Source organism: Felis catus, chromosome B3 (genome assembly GCF_018350175.1).
Source record: "Felis catus isolate Fca126 chromosome B3, F.catus_Fca126_mat1.0, whole genome shotgun sequence".
Classification (NCBI taxonomy): Eukaryota; Metazoa; Chordata; class Mammalia; order Carnivora; family Felidae; genus Felis; species Felis catus.
Genome location: NC_058373.1, coordinates 70,911,400 through 70,929,822, shown reverse-complemented (window position 1 = coordinate 70,929,822; position 18,423 = coordinate 70,911,400). Strand labels below are relative to the sequence as shown.

Below are 18,423 nucleotides of genomic sequence, written 5' to 3'. Positions count from 1 at the left end.
ACTCAGTTATATAAAAAGAGTTCAGTTTTTCCTAAAACAATTTAATTTCTTAAAACTATCCCATGATGTAGTGAGGGTTATTTATGATGATGATGGGCTTGGCGTACCTGGGTGGCTCAATTGGTTAAGCATCTGACTCTTGGTTTTGGCTCAGGTAATGATCTTACAGTTTCATAAGTTCAAGTCCCCCTTCAGGCTCTGTGCTCACCGTGTGGAGCTTGCTTGGGATTCTCTCTCTCCCTTTCTCTCTGCTCCTCCCCTACTCACCTGTCTCTGCCTCTCTCAAAATAATAAATTTTTTAAAAAGTTAAAAAAAAGATCATGGTGGGCTTTATTGTAACAATTCCCTAACCAAAATTAATGAATTCTCTAGAAAAGTATCTTGTTCATATCTTATTAAGATAGGTTGCAGTAGGAACATAGTTCACTGTGACGTCTGATTTATATTTTATGAGCAGGTATTTCAGTCCTAAAGACTTTCCTTAGGGCAGTCTTCATTTCCTTGTTCCTTAGGCTATAAATTAGAGGATTACAGAGGGGTGTTATCACAGAATAAAACAAGGTCACAATTTTCTGCACTTGCACTGGGTGTCCTGATCTAGGACTAACATACATCACCATAACAGAGCCAAAAAACAGGATCACCACTGCCAGATGAGAAGCACAAGTGGAGAAAGCCTTGCGTTTGCCTGCTGCTGAGGGCATCCTTAGCACAGCCACAATCACCAGAGCATAGGAACAAAGAACAAAGAGAAAGGTTCCAATCATGAAAACAGCATTGAAAGTAGAGTAAATGAACTGTGTTGTGGTGTCTTCAGAACAGGACAGCATCATCAATGGGACAGGATCACACATGAAATGGTTGATGGTATTTGGGCCACAGTAGGGTAACTGTGAAATGAGAACAACTGGGGTTAGGAAGAGGACGAACCCGCAGGACCAGCCAAAGATGGCAAGGCCAGTGTACAGCTGTTTCGTCATAATGCGTGGGTAATGCAGAGGACGACAGATGGCAAGGTACCTGTCAAAGGCCATGATGCAGAGGAAGAAGCCCTCATCACACCCCAGAGAGAAGAAGAAGTAGAACTGTGCAAAACAGCTCACAAAGGAAATGGACTTGCTTGAGGACAGGAAATTGGCCAACATGTTAGGGACGGTCGTGGTGACATAACATATTTCCAGGAGAGAGAAATTCCCCAAGAGGATGTACATGGGCGTGTGAAGACGCCGTTCCCACCGCACTGCACAGACAATGGCTGCGTTCCCCATGAGAGTCAGCGTGTAGACTACTGAGAAGAGCCCGAAGTAGAGGAGCTGCATTTCTGGGCTTGAGGGAAAGCCCACGAGGATAAAGTGGCTAACGGAGTTGGTGGTTTCTGTGCCGGACACATTCATTGGTCTGGAAGACATGGAGATGACTTTGTTATAGCACTCTTAATGGAGTATGCTGGTTCTCTCAGAAAACACCAAATTCTTGACCATTTTTTGATAAAGTAACAAACCATGAGTTTTCTGTTAAGCAACAAAGCTGTGATCATCACAACATGTTCTCCAAAGCATGACTTCATTTTGATAAGATGTAAGTAATAATATAAATAAAAACATGGTGTGGGACTATCATTAAACTGGGTCAGAAGACTGGATTACATATTAGTGCAAAATTGATATTTATTTCTAAAGAATAATATAAAATTAATTCATTGGAATTAGTAATGTTGATAAGAACAGTAAATGAAATCCTATTTATATTAAGACATTCCAAAAAGTTCTTTCTCACTGAGATAGAAAGTGAAAGGGCACAGGGAATATTGCTTTTTGTACTTGTTTGTGATGACCAAAATGGCTCTCTGGTTCCACCATAGATGATTCACTACATGACTAGACAGACATGTTTGGTACATAAAAAATGCTTTCTCTCTATCCAGCCTCTTGGATTGAGCTTCATAGCATGGGGAAAAACCTTACACTTTGGCACCTAAAAGTCCTCCCAGTTTGTTGTTGAATCACAGCTTAACTTGTACATGTGTTATTTCCTTAGAAATCTACTCTTGGCTATCACATTTGGCATCTAATGTGGAAAGACTGCTTTTTATGTATACTTGTTGCCCATGGGGCTGTGTAGACTGTGTCAAGTCTGAATGCAACCTGGTGGTTCAGTCCATTTGTTTTCCATAGCAATCTTATGTCATATGGCAGTATAGGGCAGGTAGAGGAAATTCTCCAATTACAGAAGTTTGTGTGTGTGTGTGTGTGTGTGTGTGTGTGTGTGTGTGTTTTCCCCCTGTCCTGGAAGACAGTGTTTCCCTTGATTTGTTGTGAATATATAGTAAGATTAAAAAAAATTTTTTTAACGTTTATTTATTTTTTTGAGACAGAGAGAGACACAGCATGAACGGGGGAGGGTGAGAGAGAGAGGGAGACACAGAATCTGAAACAGGCTCTAGGCTCTGAGCTGTCAGCACAGAGCCCAACGTGGGGCTCGAACTCACGGACCATGAAATCATGACCTGAGCCAAAGTCGGATGCTTAACCGACTGAGCCACCCAGGCACCCCTAGTAAGATTTTAAAAAAAAGTTTATTTAGGATTTTTATCCTTAAGAATGGTATGATTTTCTCATTGAGTTTGTTGTATAGGATCTGAGAAAGAATTAAGCGTCATCTTTTATAGAGACAGCAAGGTATGGAACTTGTGAGTCTTGGCCATTCACCTGGAAATGAAAAATAGAATTCCTTTAACTTAACTACATTTAAATTGTACTTATGTATAGTGAGGACAAAATATGCAGAAGCAAAGACAAAAAGCATAATATTACTATTAATTTAACAGGCATTAATATTCTTATGTTTCAAAAATACTCTTACCAATGGGATGCCCACAAATTATTGTGCTGCATTCTTTTGAAGAAAAGACTCTCTAATATACCCATTGGGTCTTAGTGGTTATCTGCATAACTCATTCAACTGAATTTTTAAAACTATTTTTGTCCTTTTTACTCTGGCCTGTGTCCTGATACATTGGTATCTTACTCTAAGCCATTTTCATTAAGATTTTGATTGACAATGGGACAGTAACAGTGGTATATCAAATCAGTATCAATACTCACCCTATTTGTGTCTCCCGTTAGAGTATTTTTTGGGAATACTAACTGTATAAAGTCGAAATCCAAAGAAGAACCTATAAATGCAAGAAACAGCACACAGATGCTGAATGGTTTTGTCATTAAAGGAAATTGTTTCACGTAAAATCAAGGCATATTAGTAAGATTGAGAGCAATATATGATCTAGATAGTGTATCAGTGGAATCATAGATTTGGTATATTTTCTCTATTGAACAAGCAACAGAATTCATCATTCGCCTACCTGCAGTAGTTTATTAATTATACATTTTCACACAAAATCCTCAGGCCCCTCTTGTAAATAATACTTATCTGTATTTTAAAGGGATAAGAAATCTAGATAAATATATTTCCCTATGCTGGGGTAAACAAGAGAAAAATTAATATTTTCATACTTTTCCATCTGAAGTTTATTCTAATCAGATATTTTTATTTTCAGAGCAAACAGAAAGCACTTGCCAACAAATACATTTTTGCAGAAAACTCAGCATTTGTAATAGGGAACACAATTTTAGCTCCTTGGATATGTACTAAGAAAAATAAATGTGAGAGGGGAAATAAAATACTACCAGAGAGTGAAAATCCTGTGAGGAACTTTAGAACAGTTGAAGAATACAGGTGGTAACCTGCCATGAATTGCAAAGAGTAAATTTTAAAAGATTTTTTCTCTCTAGCTGCAAAACTCATGTTTATGGTTAAGATAAAGCCTAGGTGAAGGTATGATCTATATTTATTTCTTTGCATCATAGTCTTTTGAGATTTGGGACTCTCTCCCATGATATTTGTAAAGTATTTGTTCAACAGATGAGCTTGTTTTGAATTTTATTTATCTCCAATGAAATCCCAGGCCCTACTATTCCCTGAGGATTGGTGTATTGCAGAACTAGGTTCTTATCTTCTCTTATGCTTTTACTAAATAGGCATTGCAAAATGTTCCTGGGGACTAATTAAATAGTAATAGAGCTTTCTGTAATAACTATAATATGAACATGCACCTTTGAATTCCCTGTTTCTATTTTGAAGAAAGAAAATTCTTCGCTTGTCAGTATTAGTTCTCAAAAAAATTGTTAGAGACGTTTCAGTCACAATTTTATTATATCCATTAGTGGTAAAACTGGTATGAGGATATTTAACAAATATTTATTGAGTGCTTACCAGGCACTGGGAATATATCTAGGCAAACAAAATAGAAATAAGTTCCTACCTACATAGAACAATTCAATGGGGTAAGGAAAGAAGTGGAAGACAAACAACATCAGTAAATGAACAATAATTTTTTTTCATTTGAGAAGAATAGTGTGGGAATGGAATGGATCAGAAATAGGGCAGGACTTGTATTGTATTGTATTGTATTGTATTGTATTGTATTGTATTGTGGTTTAGTTTAAATTCCAGTTAATATACAGTGCAATATTAGTTTCAGGGGTAGAATTCAGTGATTCATCACTTACATACAACACCCATTGCTCATCATATCAAGTATCCCCCTTAATACCCATCACCCATGTAGCCCATCTCATTCCCAACTAGCTCCATCAACCTGCAGTTTGTTCTCATAATAGTCTCTCATGTTTTGTTTCCCCTTTCTCTTTCCCCATCCCATATGTTCATATGTTTTGTTTCTTAAATTCTACATATGAGTGACATTATGTGGTATTTGTCTTTCTCTGACTTATTTCACTTAGCATAACACATTCTAGCTCTATCCACATCATTGTAAGTGGCAAGATTTCATTCTTTTTGCCGGTGGAGTAATATTCCATGGCATATATATGCCACATCTTCTTTATCCATTCATCAGTCAATGGGCATTTATGTTCTCTCCATATCTTGACTATTGTTGATAGTGCTGCTATAAACATTGGGGAGCATGTACCCCTTTGAATCTGTACTTTTGTATCCTTTGGATAAATACCTAGTAGTCCAACTGCTGGGTCATAGGGTAATTCTATTTTTAACTTTTCAAGGAACCTCCATATTCTTTCCCAGAGTGTCTGCACCTGTTTGCATTCCCACTAACAGTGTAAGAGCGTTCCCCTTTCTCCACATTCTCACCAGCACCTGTTGTTTCTTTTGTTGTCAGTTTTAGCCATTCTGACAAGGTGTGAGGTGGTATCTCACTGTGGTTTTGATTTGTATTTCCCTCGTGATGAGTGATGTTGAGCATCTTTTCACGTGTCTGTTAGCCATCTGGATATCTTCTTTGGAAAAATGTCTGTTCATGTCTTCTGCCCATTTCTTACCTGGATTACTTGTTTTTTGGGTGTTGAGTTTACTAAATTCTTTATAGGTTTTCTGTACTAGCCCTTTATTTGATGTCATTTGTAAATATCTTCATCCATTCCATAGTCTGCCTTTTAGTTTTGTTGATTGTTTCCTTCGCCGTGCAGAAGTTTTTATTTTGATGAAGTCCCAATAGTTCATTTTTATTTTATTTCCCTTGATTCTGGTGACATGTCGAGGATGAAGTTATTATAGCTGAGGTCAAAGAGGTTGCTACCTATGTTCTCCTCTAGGATTCTGATGGTTTCCTGTCTCACATTCAGATCTTTCATCGATTTTGAATTTATTTTTGTATATGGTATAAGAAAATGGTCCAGTTTCATTCTTCTGTATGTTGCTGTCCAGTTTTCCCAACAACATTTGTTGAAAAGACTGTCTTTTTTTCCCCATTACTTGTAATTTTAAACAAGGTCTTGAACAAAGCCTAACGGAGATACTAATATTTGAGCAGATGCTTGAAAAAGTGAGGGAAAAAACCAAGAGTGTATCAAGAAAGATTCCAGGCAGAAGGAACAGCTGATGCTAGGAACATGTTAAGTATGTCAGGAAAAGAGCAAGGTGGTCAGTGTGCTGCAGTTGTGTAAACTGGGGAGATGGCCTCTTTCTGGCATCCACTCCTGTTATCTGAATTTCTTCTTTGTTTCACATCTATACTTCAGTGTAGTCTTTTTTACTTAAAATTTTTTTCACTGGATTTATTGGGCTCTATTTGACATATAATATATAGTAACAATATGTAAGTTTAAGGTATGCAATGTACTGATTTGACACATTCACATATTGTGAAATGATTACCACCATAATATTAGCTAACAGCTTCATCACCTTGCATAAATATCCTTTTTCTCTTGTGGTGAAAACAGTGAAGATCTACTTTGTTAGCAACTTTAATTATATAGTATGGTGTTGTTGACAGTAATCACCATGATGTACATTAGATATCCAAAATGTATTTATTCTATAACTGGAAATTTATATCCTTCGACAAACATCTTCCCCATTTCCCCTACCTCACAGCCTCTGGCAACCACCAATCTTTTCTCTGTTTCTAGTTCACATTTTTGAAATTCTACATACAAGTGATGTACAGTATTTGTCTGACTTACTTCACTTAGCATAACACCTTCACGGTCCCCCTGTGTTCTCACAGATGGCAGGATTTCCCTTTTTCTTATGGCTGAGTAATATTCCATTATATATATAACCATATATTCTTTATCCATTCATCTGTAGATGGAAATTTAGTTTGTTTCTGTATCTTGGGTATTGTGAGTAATGCTGTAGTAAACATGGGAGTGCAAATATCTTTGACATAGTGATTTCATTTTCTTCACATATATACCCAGAAGTGAAACTGATGGATCACATGATAATTCTACTTTTTATTTTTTGAGGAGCCTTCATACTGTCTTTCATGGTGGCTGTACCAGTTTGCATTGCCACCAACAATGAACCAGGGCTCCACTTTCTTTTACATTCAAACCAACACTTGTTATCTCTTGCCTTTTATTTTTATTTTTAATTTTTATTTATTTTTGAGAGAGAGAGAGAGAGAGAGAGAGAGAGAGAGAGAGAGAGAGAGAGAGAATGAATACAATCAGGGGTGGGGCAGAGAGAGAGAGAGGGAGCCACAGAATCCGAAGCAAGCTCCAGGCTCTAGGTTTCAAGCTGTCAGTGCAGAACCTGATGCAGGGCTTGAGCTCTCGAATTGTGAGATCATGAACTCAGCTGAAGTCAGACACTTAACAGACTGAGCCACCCAGGCACCCCATCTCTTATCTTTTTGATACTAGCCATTCTTACAGACATGAAGTATCTTTTGTGGTTTTGATTTGCATTTCCCTGATGATTAGTGATATTGAGTAACTTTTCATGTACCTGTTGGCCATTTGTATATCTTTTTTTGAAATCAGCCTATAAAGATCCTGAGCCCATTTTAAGTTTATTTATATGTATTTACACTTTGTTTTAGAGTTGTATGAGCTCCTTATATATCTTGGATATTAACCTTTTATCACATAAACAGTTTGTAAGTATTTTCTCCCATTCTCTGGGTTGTCTTTGTATCTTAATTGTTCCCTTACTGTACAAAAGCTTTTAGTTTGATATAGGTCCACTTGCTAAATTTTGCTTTTGTTGCCTGTGCTTTTTTTTTTATTTATCAAACCCAAACCCCCAAAATCATTGGTAAGACTATGAGGAAATTTTTACCCCTGTTATCATCTGTGAGTTTTATAGTTTCAGGTCTTTTGTTTAAGTCTTTCATCTGTTTCAAGTTGATTTTTGGGTATGGTGTAAGAGAGGGTCTGCTTATTCTTTTGCATGTGAATATCTAGTTTTTCATTTTATTAAAGAGACTGTCTTTTCCCCATTAGGTATTCTTGGTACCCTTATCATAGATTTGTTGACCATATATGCATTGTTTTATTTCTGGGGTATGTATTCTGTTCCAATGGTCTATGTGTATGTTTTTATGTCAGTACCATATTGTTTTGGTTACTATAATTTTGTAATGTAACTTGGAACCAGAAAGTGTGATGCTTCTAGTTTTGTTCTTCTTTCTCAAAATTGCTTTGGTTATTTGGGCTCTTTTGTGGTTCCATAGAAATTTTAGGATTATTTTTTCTATTTATGTGAAAAGTGCCATTGGAGTTTTGAGAGGGATTTCATTAACTAGCTTGCTTTGAGTAGTCTGGACATTTTAACAATATTAATTCTTACAATTCACAAACATGGGTTATCTTTCTATTTATTTGTGCCTCTTTCAATTTCTATCATCAGTATCTTACAGTTTTCAGTGTAGAGATCTTTTACCTCCTTGGTTAAATTTATTCCTTTGTGTTTTATTCTTTTTGATGCTCTTGTGAATGGAATTGTTAATTTATTAATTTCTTTTTTGGACATCTTAGTGTATAGAAACACAACTTGTTTTTTGTATATTGATTTTGTATTTTGGAACTTTACTGAATTATTAGTTCTGCAGTTCTACAGTTTTGTAGGATTGTAGTTGTATGGGATTTGAGCCAGGTCATGTGGCTGCTGCTGGGTCTGCAATGGAGTTTGATGTCAGGACTGCTTGCAGGGTTTTGGGCAGGTGTGGATCCTTTCTGAATCTTGGATGGGGGAGTCACCTCAGGACCATGGTCCATAGGGCTGGTGCTGAGACAAGTGCCAGATGCAGGGACAAGGTTTCTCTCACTGGGTCCCTGAAAGGGCCTCTGCCAAGTCTCTGGGTGGGTACGTAGGCAGGGAGGATTAATGTAAAAAAAAATAGTAGAGAGGGTCTATAGCCAAATCACAGGGCTAATTCAGTCTCTGCAATTAAGATGGAGATAAGCCAGCAGGCCTCTGGATGCATCGATGGGCATGTCTCCTGCCAGTTCCCTGAGCAGGCAGAATTGCTTTCAGACTAGCTGGGAAGAGATAGAGCTTTCAGACAGGCTGCCTCAGGTCCATATCCAGGATCATGTGGAGATTAATTTTCTGTGCCAGATGTATTTTTGAAGAGCAGCTTAACATAATCTAAGTAAATATTATGTAGACACTGATATGCTCTTTCCCACATCAGAAAAACACAAATCAGAAAGAATTCCTACTCACATGGAACAGGTTACATGGCTATGTTCCTCCCATCTGCTATGACAGTATTGTCCAATAAGACCTTGAATGGTAGACATCCTGCAGAACATCACACTAGCCCACTATGTCAATGACATCATGCTCATTGGATTGGATAAGCAAGAAGTGGATAGTTTATTGGAAACTACAGAGGGTGGGATAAAGCCCTGTGAGGATGCAGAGTTCTACCATATTAGTAAAATGCATGTTTTTTTCTAAAATACTGGCATAAATAGCACCAATGCTGTCCCTTAGTGACATCAGCACAGCATCAGGTGGCTGGTATCCCCTTCTGAGAAGTCTGATTTTCAGCTTCAGAGCTGAAATAAATAAATAAATAAATAAATAAATACATAAATAAATAAATAAATAAATAAATAAATAAATGTGTGTGTGTGTGTGTGTGTGTACACACACACACACACGAGACAAAAGAAAAAATAGATTATATAATATTTATTATATAAATATATAATTCCAAATTTTCCCCTTTGTTGCCCCAGAACTAAGAGTGGCATCTGGCTCATGCAATTTCCGGCTTAGTATTCCCTGTTTCCTTTTTTTTTCTTTTTTTTGGGGGGGGGCATTTCTTTATTACTTTAGTAATCTTTTCTTTATATTAAGTTCTTTGTGTTACAATAATCTGAGGGTTTTACATCTACTGACTGGACCTTTCTGATGCAGAAGTTGGTGCCAGGAATAGTCCCTGGAAACATCCTCAACAGTGGTAGTTTGGGACTACTTTGGTTTTGTTTTGTGGCTTAACACGGTGCTTACTAACTTGTCCATTCTAGTAGAATTCTAGTAATCTATAGGTAGTATTTAATGACATAATATTTAATAGGGTTGTTTTCAATAAATTGTGCTGGGGCAGTTAGATATTCACATGCAAAAGAATGAAATTCATATACACAATCTCACACTACATACACAAATTAACTCAAAATGGATCATACCTAAAAGCAAAAGTTTATACTATAAAACTCATAGAAAAAAACTATAAATTTAAGTATTTGTTTAGGCAAATATTTGATTAGGCAGTGGTTTCTTACAACATTAAAAGCACAGGAGACAAAAGAAAAAATAGATTTGACTTACTCAAAATGGGAAATTTTTGTATTTCAAAGGATACCATCAAGAAAGTGAAAATACAACCCACAGGAGAAAATATTTACAAATCATATATCTGATAAGGAACTTATATTCAGAACATGTAAAGTGCTTTTACAACTCAACAATAAAAAGACAACCCATTTTAAAAATGGTCAAAGAATTTATATAGTTTTCTAGTGAAGATATGCCAGTAGTCAATAAGCACATGAAAAGTGCTCATTTTCATTAGGGAAATGCAAATTGAAACTATAATGAGATGCCAATTCACACCCACTAGTTTGGCTAAAAAACAAGTGATACAAAATAACTGGTGTTGGCGAGGATATGGAGAAATTGGACTATCATATATTCCCAGTGGGATTGTAAAATGCCATAGCCAATGTGGAGAATAGTTTGTAAGTTCTTCAAAATGTTAAGCATAGACTTAGCATATGATGCAGAAATTCTACCCCTAATATATATCCAAGAGAATTTGAAATATGTGTGAATAAAAAGTTGGAAAAAAAAAAGAAAATGAGTCCACAGAAAAACTTGCATGAGAGTTTTCATGATAGCATTATTCACAATAGCCAAAAAAGTAAAACAATTCACATGCTCAGCAACAGATAAATAGACAACTGAAATGTTGTGGCATATCCGTACAATGGAGTATTATCTGGCATTACAAAGGAATGCAGAGAAAGGGGAACACTTTTGCACTCCTGGTGGAAAGCAAACTGGTGCAGTTTCCACTCTGGAAAACAGTATGGAGGTTCCTCAAAAAATTAAAGCTTAGAACTACCCTACAACCCAACAATTGCACTACTAGGTATTTATCAAAAGCGGTATCTGTACAAAATACAGATTCAAAGGAGTACCTGTTCCCTGATGTTTACAGAAGCAGTATCAACCAAAGCCAAGCTATGGAGAGAACCCAAATGTCCATTGACTGATGAATTGATAATGAAGAGGTGGTGTGTGTTTGTGTGTGTGTATGTGTGTGTGTGTGTGTGTGTGTATGTATATATATATATATATGTGTATATATATATATGCATGCCATATATATATGCATGTGTGTGTATGTGTGTGTATATATATACACACACACACACATATACACACACACACACACACACACACACACACCGCCACCACCACATGCCACAATGGAATATTACTTGGGGATCAAAAAAAATGAAATTTTGCCATTTGCAGTGATGTGGATGGAGCTAGAGTATATTATGCTAAGTGAAATAAGTCAGAGTAAGATAAATATTTCACTCATATGTGGAATTTAAGGAACACAATAGATGTACATAGGGTAAAGGAAGGAAATATATGATAAAAAAAGAGAGGCAGGAAAACCATAAGAGGGCACCTTTTGGGATGAGCACTGGGTGTTGTATGGAAACCAATTTGACAATAAATTTCATATATTTAAAAAAAAAAGATACACAGAACAAACTGAGGGTTGCTGGAGGGGAGGTGTAGGGTGTAGGGATGGGCTAAATGGGTGATGGGCGTTAAGGAGAGCGCTTGTTGGGATGAGTACTGGGTGTATATGTAAATGATGAATCACTAAATTCTCCTAAAACCTACACTACACAGTATGCTAAATAACTTGAATTTAAATAAATAATTTTTTAAAAAAAGGAATGAAGTACTGATAGATGTACATACAACATGGATGAATCTTGAAAATATTATACTGATTTTGAAAATATCATACTAATCTTGAAAATATTATACTAAGTTAAAGAAGCCAGTGAAAAAGAGTGTAGATTAGTGGTTGGGTACAGAGTTTCGTTTTGTCATGTTGAGAATGGTCTAAAATCAGTGATGATGGTTTCATGACTCTGTGAATATACTAAAACCACCGAATTGTATACTTCAAAAGGGTAAATTTTTTAGTAAGTGAATTATACTTTAATAAAGCCTTTATAAAAAATAAAAGTCAGAAAACTATAAAAAATAAGTTGTCACTTGTTGGCTGTAATTAAGTGCCTTTGTCAAGCAAGTGGCTTCTGAACTTGACTATTATGGCAGCAATGATGACTCTAAGAACTGTGGCATGGGATGGCTTTCTCTGAGTGTACTGGAGCATTGGTAGAAACAAAAGGATAAGGTCAGATCTTTAAAATCCAAGTTGAAGTCATGGTCAGTGAAACAGAGAGTTTCTATAGCAGCCATATCTTATTTCTGATAGCCACAGTGCTGATCTTGCTGTAAATGAGATGCAAAATTGTGTCAAAGTCAGGATTATAAAATGAGTTCAAAGTCTTGCCAGTGTCTTACAAGCAAGTCAGGATGCTGGTTGGGAGAAATACCACCAGTTGGTCTAAAACAAAGACAGTTCAAATTTAAAAGATATTTCTCTGCCTCCAAACTTTTATGAGGAGGAAACAGGCTAAGAAAGCTACTTCGTTATAAACCACATGGTCTTTGTTAAGTTTCTCAGGATCCACATAAGAGTGAACACATATGGTATCTGTCTTTCTCTGTATGACTTATTTCACTTAGCATAACACTCTCCAGTTCCATCCACATTGCTACAAAGAGCCATATTTCATTCTTTCTCATTGCTGTGTAGTACTCCATTGTGTATATAAACCACAATTTCTTATCCATTCATCAGTTGATGGTCATTCAGGCTCTTTATGTAGTTTGGCTATTGTTGAAAGTGCTGCTGTAAACACTGGGGTACAAGTGCCCCTATGCATTAGTACTCCTATATCCCTTGGGTAAATTCCTAGCAGTGCTATTTCTGGGTCATAAGGTAGATCTATTTTTAATTTTTTGAGGAACCTGCGCACTGTTTTCCAGAGTGGCTGCACCAGTTTGCATTCCCACCAACAGTGCAAGAGGGTTCGCGTTTTTCCACATCCTCTCCAGCATCTATAGTCTCCTAATTTGTTCATTTTGGCTACTCTGACTGGCGTGAGGTGATATCTGAGTGTGGTTTTGATTTGTATTTTCCTGATGAGCGACATTGAGCATCTTTTCATGTGCCTGTTGACCATCTGGATGACTTCTTTAGAGAAGTGTCTGCTCATGTTTTCTGCCCATTTCTTCACTGGATTATTTGTTTTTTAGGTGTAACTTAACAGAAGACCATGGGGGAAGGGAAGAAAAAAAAAGTTAGGGAGGGAGCCAAACCATAAGAGACTCTTAAAAACTGAGAATAAACTGAGGGTTGATGGGGGGTGGGAGGGAGGGGAAAGTGGGTGATGGGCATTAAGGAAGGCACCTGTTGGGATGAGCACTGGGTGCTGTATGGAAACCAGTTTGACAATAAATTTCATATTAAAAAAAACGCAAATCATTTCTTTTTTTCTTTTAGTATATGAAGTTTATTGTCAAATTCGTTTCCATACAACACCCAGTGCTCATCCCAACAGGTGCCCTCCTCAATACCCATCACCCACCCTCCCCTCCCTCCCACCTCCCATCAACCCTGTTTATTGTCAGTTTTTAAGAGTCTCTTATAGTTTGGCTCTCTCCCTCTCTAACTTTTTTTTTCCTTCCCCTCCCCCATGGTCTTCTGTTAAGTTTCCCAGGATCCACATAAGAGTGAAACCATATGGTATCTATCTTTCTCTGTATGACTTACTTCACTTAGCATAACACTCTCCAGTTCCATCAGCGTTGCTACAAAAGGCCATATTTCATTCTTTCTCATTGCCAAGTAGTATTCCATTGTGTATATAAACCACAATTTCTTTATCCTTTCATCAGTTGATGTACATTTAGGCTCTTTCCATAATTTGGTTATTGTTGAGAGTGCTGCTATAAACATTGGGGTACAAGTGCCCTTATGCATCAGCACTCCTGTATCCCTTGGGTAAATTCTTAGCAGTGCTATTGTTGGGTCATAGGGTAGATCTATTTTTAATTTTTTGAGGAACCTCCACACTATCTCCCTTTAAAAAAATTTTTTTTGTTTATTTAATTTGAGAGGGAGAGGGAGCGAGAGAAAGAGCATGAACAGAGGAGGGACAGAGAGAGCAGGGGAGAGAGGATCCCAAGCAATGTCTGTGCCACCAGTGTAGAGCCTAACATGAGACCTGAACCCACAAACTGGCAGGTCATGACCTCAGCCGAAATCAAGAGTCCAACCCTTAACCAACTAAGTCATCAGGTGCCCCAGTCCTCCTTGTTTTAAACAGAAATGAATATTGCAATTATCTTGCCAGGTCACTGTACCCAGGAACTTCATGCATCATTTTAAGTGATCAGATTCTGGACTAATGCCTGATACCATAAGGGGAGAACATTTGGGGGAGGAGTTGAATATATTTAACATGTGGAAGTGATGTGATTGGTTAGGATCAGAGAGTAGACTCTCTGGTTGATTGTGTTTTCAAAGATGTCCCAAAAAACATCACTGTCTTACATGCTCTTTATTTTTTTTATTTTTATTTTTTTAATATATGAAATTTATTGTCAAATTGGTTTCCATACAACACCCAGTGCTCAACCCAACAGGTGCCCTCCTCAATATGCATCACCCTCCCCTCCCCTACCTCCCACCCCCCGTCATCCCTCAGTTTGTTCTCAGTTTTTAAGACTCTCTTATGTTTTGGCTCTTTCCCACTCTAACCTCTTTTTTTTTTCCTTCCCCTCCCCAATGGGATCCTGTTAAGTTTCACAGGGTCCACCTAAGAGTGAACACGTATGGTATCTGTCTTTCTCTGTATGGCTTATTTAGCTTAGCATCACACTCTCCAATTCCATCCACGTTGCTACAAAGGGCCATATTTCATTCTTTTTCATTTTCACATAGTACTCCATTGTGTATATAAACCACAATTTCTTTATCCATTCATCAGTTGATGGACATTTAGGCTCTTTCCATAATTTGGCTATTGTTGAGAGTGTTGCTATAAACATTGGGATATAAGTGCCCCTATGCATCAGTACTCCTGTATCCCTTGGGTAAATTCCTAGCAGTGCTATTTCTGGGTCATAGGGTAGATCTATTTTTAATTTTCTGAGGAACCTGCACACTGTTTTCCAGAGCGGCTGCACCAGTTTGCATTCCCACCAACAGTGCAAGAGGGTTCCCGTTTCTCCACATCCGCTTCAGCATCTATAGTCTCCTGATTTGTTCATTTCAGCCACTCTGACTGGCCTGAGGTGATATCTGAGTGTGGTTTTGATTTGTATTTCCATGAAGAGGAGTGACGTTGAGTATCTTTTAATGTGCCTGATGGCCATCCGATTGTCTTCTTTAGAGAAGTATCTGTTCATGTTTTCTGCCCATTTTTTTCACTGGGTTATTTGTTTTTCGGGTGTGGAGTTTGGTGAGCTCTTTATACATTTTGGATACTAGCCTTTTGTCCGATACGTCACTTGCAAATATCTTTTCCCATTCCATTGGTTGCCTTTTAGTTGTGTTGATTGTTTCCTTTGCTGTGCAGAAGCTTTTTATCTTCATGAGGTCCCAATAGCTCATTTTTGCTTTTAATTCCCTTGCCTTTGGGGATGTGTCAAGTAAGAAATTGCTGCGGCTGAGGTCAGAGAGGTTTTTTCCTGCTTTCTCCTCTAGGGTTTTAATGGTTTCCTGTCTCACATTCAGGTCCTTTATCCATTTTGAGTTTATTTTTGTGAATGGTGTGAGAAAGTGGTCTAGTTTCATCCTTCTGCATGTTGCTGTCCAGCCCTCCCAGCACCATCTGTTAAAGAGACTGTCTTGTTTCCATTGGATATTGTTTCCGGCTTTGTCAAAGATTAGTTGGCCATACTTCTGTGGGTCTAGTTCTGGGGTTTCTATTCTCTTCCATTGGTCTATGTGTCTGTTTCTGTGCCAATACCATGCTGTCTTGATGATTACAGCTTTGGAGTAGAGGCTAAAGTCTGGGATTGTTATGCCTCCTGTTTTGGTCTTCTTCAAAATTACTTGGGCTATTCGGGGCCTTTTGTGTTTCCATATGAATTTTAGGATTGCTTGTTCTAGCTTCGAGAAGAATGCTGGTGCAATTTTGATTGGGATTGCATTGAATGTGTAGATAGCTTTGGGTAGTATTGACATTTTGGCAATATTTATCCTCCCAACCCATGAGCATGGAATGTTTTTCCATTTCTTTATATCTTCTTCAATTTCCTTCATAAGCTTTCTATAGTGTTCAGCATACAGATCTTGTACATCTTTGGTTAGGTTTATTCCTAGGTATTTTATGCTTCTTGGTGCAATTGTGAATGGTATCAGTTGCTTTATATGTCTTTCTGTTGCTTCATTATTAGTTTACAAGAATGCTACTGATTTCTGTACATTAATTTTTTACTCTGTGACTTTGTTGAATTCATGTATCAGTTCTAGCAGACTTTTGGTGGAGTCTATCGGGTTTTCCATGTATAATATCATGTCATCTGCAAAAAGTGAAAGCTTGACTTCATCTTTGCCAATTTTGATGCCTTTGATTTCCTTTTGTTGTCTGATTGCTGATGCTAGCACTTCCAACACTGTGTGAAACAACAGCAGTGAGAGTGGACATCCCTGTTGTGTTCCTGATCTCAGGGGGAAAGCTCTCAGTTTTTCCCCATTGAAGTTGATATTAGCTGTGGGCTTTTATAAATGGCTTTTATGATGTTTAAGTATGTTCCTTCTACCCCGACTTTCTCGAGGGTTTTTATTAAGAAAGGATGCTGAATTTTGTCAAATGGCTTTTCTTTTTTCTTTTTTCTTTTTTCAACGTTTTTATTTATTTTTGGGACAGAGAGAGACAGAGCATGAACGGGGGAGGGGCAGAGAGAGAGGGAGACACAGAATCGGAAACAGGCTCCAGGCTCCGAGCCATCAGCCCAGAGCCTGACGCGGGGCTCGAACTCACGGACCGCGAGATCGTGACCTGGCTGAAGTCGGACGCTTAACCGACTGCACCACCCAGGCGCCCCCGAATGGTTTTCCTGCATTGTTGACAGGATCATATGGTTCTTATCTTTTCTTTTATTAATGTGATGTATCATGTTGATTGATTTGCGAATGTTGAACCAGCCCTGCATGGTTCCCACTTGATCATGGTGAATAATTCTTTTTATATGCTGTTGAATTTGATTTGCTAGTATCTTCTAGAGTATTTTTGTATCCATATTCATCAGGAATATTGGCCTGTAGTTCTCTTTTTTTACTGGGTCTCTGTCTGGTTTAGGAATCAAAGTAATACTGGTTCATAGAAAGAGTCTGGAAGTTTTCCTTCCCTTTCTATTTTTTGGAATAGCTTGAGAAGGATAGGTATTATCTCTGCTTTAAATGTCTGGTAGAATTCCCCAGGGAAGCCATCTGGTCTTGGACTCCTATTTGTTGGGAGATTTTTGATAACTGATTTAATTTCTTCGCTGGTTATGGGTCTGTTCAAGCTTTCTACTTCCTCTTTTTTGAGTTTTGGAAGTGTGTGGGTGTTTAGGAATTTGTCCATTTCTTCCAGGTTGTCCAGTGTGTTGGCATATAATTTTTCATATTATTCCCTGATAATTGCTTGTATCTCTGAGGGATTGGTTGTAAGAATTCCATTTTCATTCATCATTTTATCTATTTGAGTCATCTCTCTTTTCTTTTTGAGAAGCCTGGCTAGAGGTGTTTATTTTTTTCAAAAAACCAACTCTTGGTTTCATTGATCTACTCTACAGTTGTTTTAGATTCTATATTATTTCTGCTCTGATCTTTTTATTTCTCTTCTTCTGCTGGGTTTAGGGTGTCTTTGCTGCCCTTCTTCTATATCCTTTAGGTGTGCTGTTAGATTTTGTATTTGGGATTTTTCTTGTTTCTGGAGATAGGCCTGGATTGCAATGTATTTTCCTCTCAGGACTGCCTTTGCTGCATCCCAAAGCGTTTTGATTGTTGTATTTTCATTTTCGTTTGTTTGCATATATTGTTTAATTTTTTGTCTAATTGCCTGGTTGACCCATTCATTCTTTAGTAGGGTGTTCTTTAACCTCCATGCTTTTGGAGGTTTTCCAGACTTTTTCCTGTGGTTGATTTCAAGCTTCATAGCATTGTGGTCTGAAAGTATGCATGGTATGATTTCAATTCTTGTATACTTATGAAGTATACTTATGTCACTGTTTTGTGACCCAGTATATGATCTATCTTGGAGAATGTTCCATGTGCACTCGAGAATAAAGTATATTCTGTTGCTTTGGGATGCAGAGTTCTAAATATATCTGTCAATTCCATCTGATTCGATGTATCATTCAGGGCCCTTGTTTCTTTATTGACCGTGTGTCTAGGTGATCTATCCATTGTTGTGAGTGGGGTGTTAAAGTCCCCTGAAATTACCACATTCTTATCAATAAGGTTGCTTATGTTTGTG

General features: G+C 37.5%; 1 protein-coding gene across 1 annotated transcript; it reads right to left on the bottom strand.

Annotated features, from left to right (window-relative positions):
- Positions 1–428: 428 nt before the first annotated feature.
- LOC111560953 (olfactory receptor 11G2-like) lies at positions 429–1,395 on the bottom strand. Its single transcript, XM_023256179.2, has one exon. The coding sequence runs from the start codon at positions 1,393–1,395 to the stop codon at positions 442–444; it is 954 nt and encodes a 317-aa protein (XP_023111947.2). The 3' UTR covers positions 429–441.
- Between the last annotated feature and the right edge of the window lie 17,028 nt (positions 1,396–18,423).

Excerpts from the sequence above, each read along its gene's own strand:
- LOC111560953 (XM_023256179.2), bottom strand. The coding sequence starts at position 1,395 with ATGAATGTGTCCGGCACAGAAACCACCAACTCCGTTAGCCACTTTATC.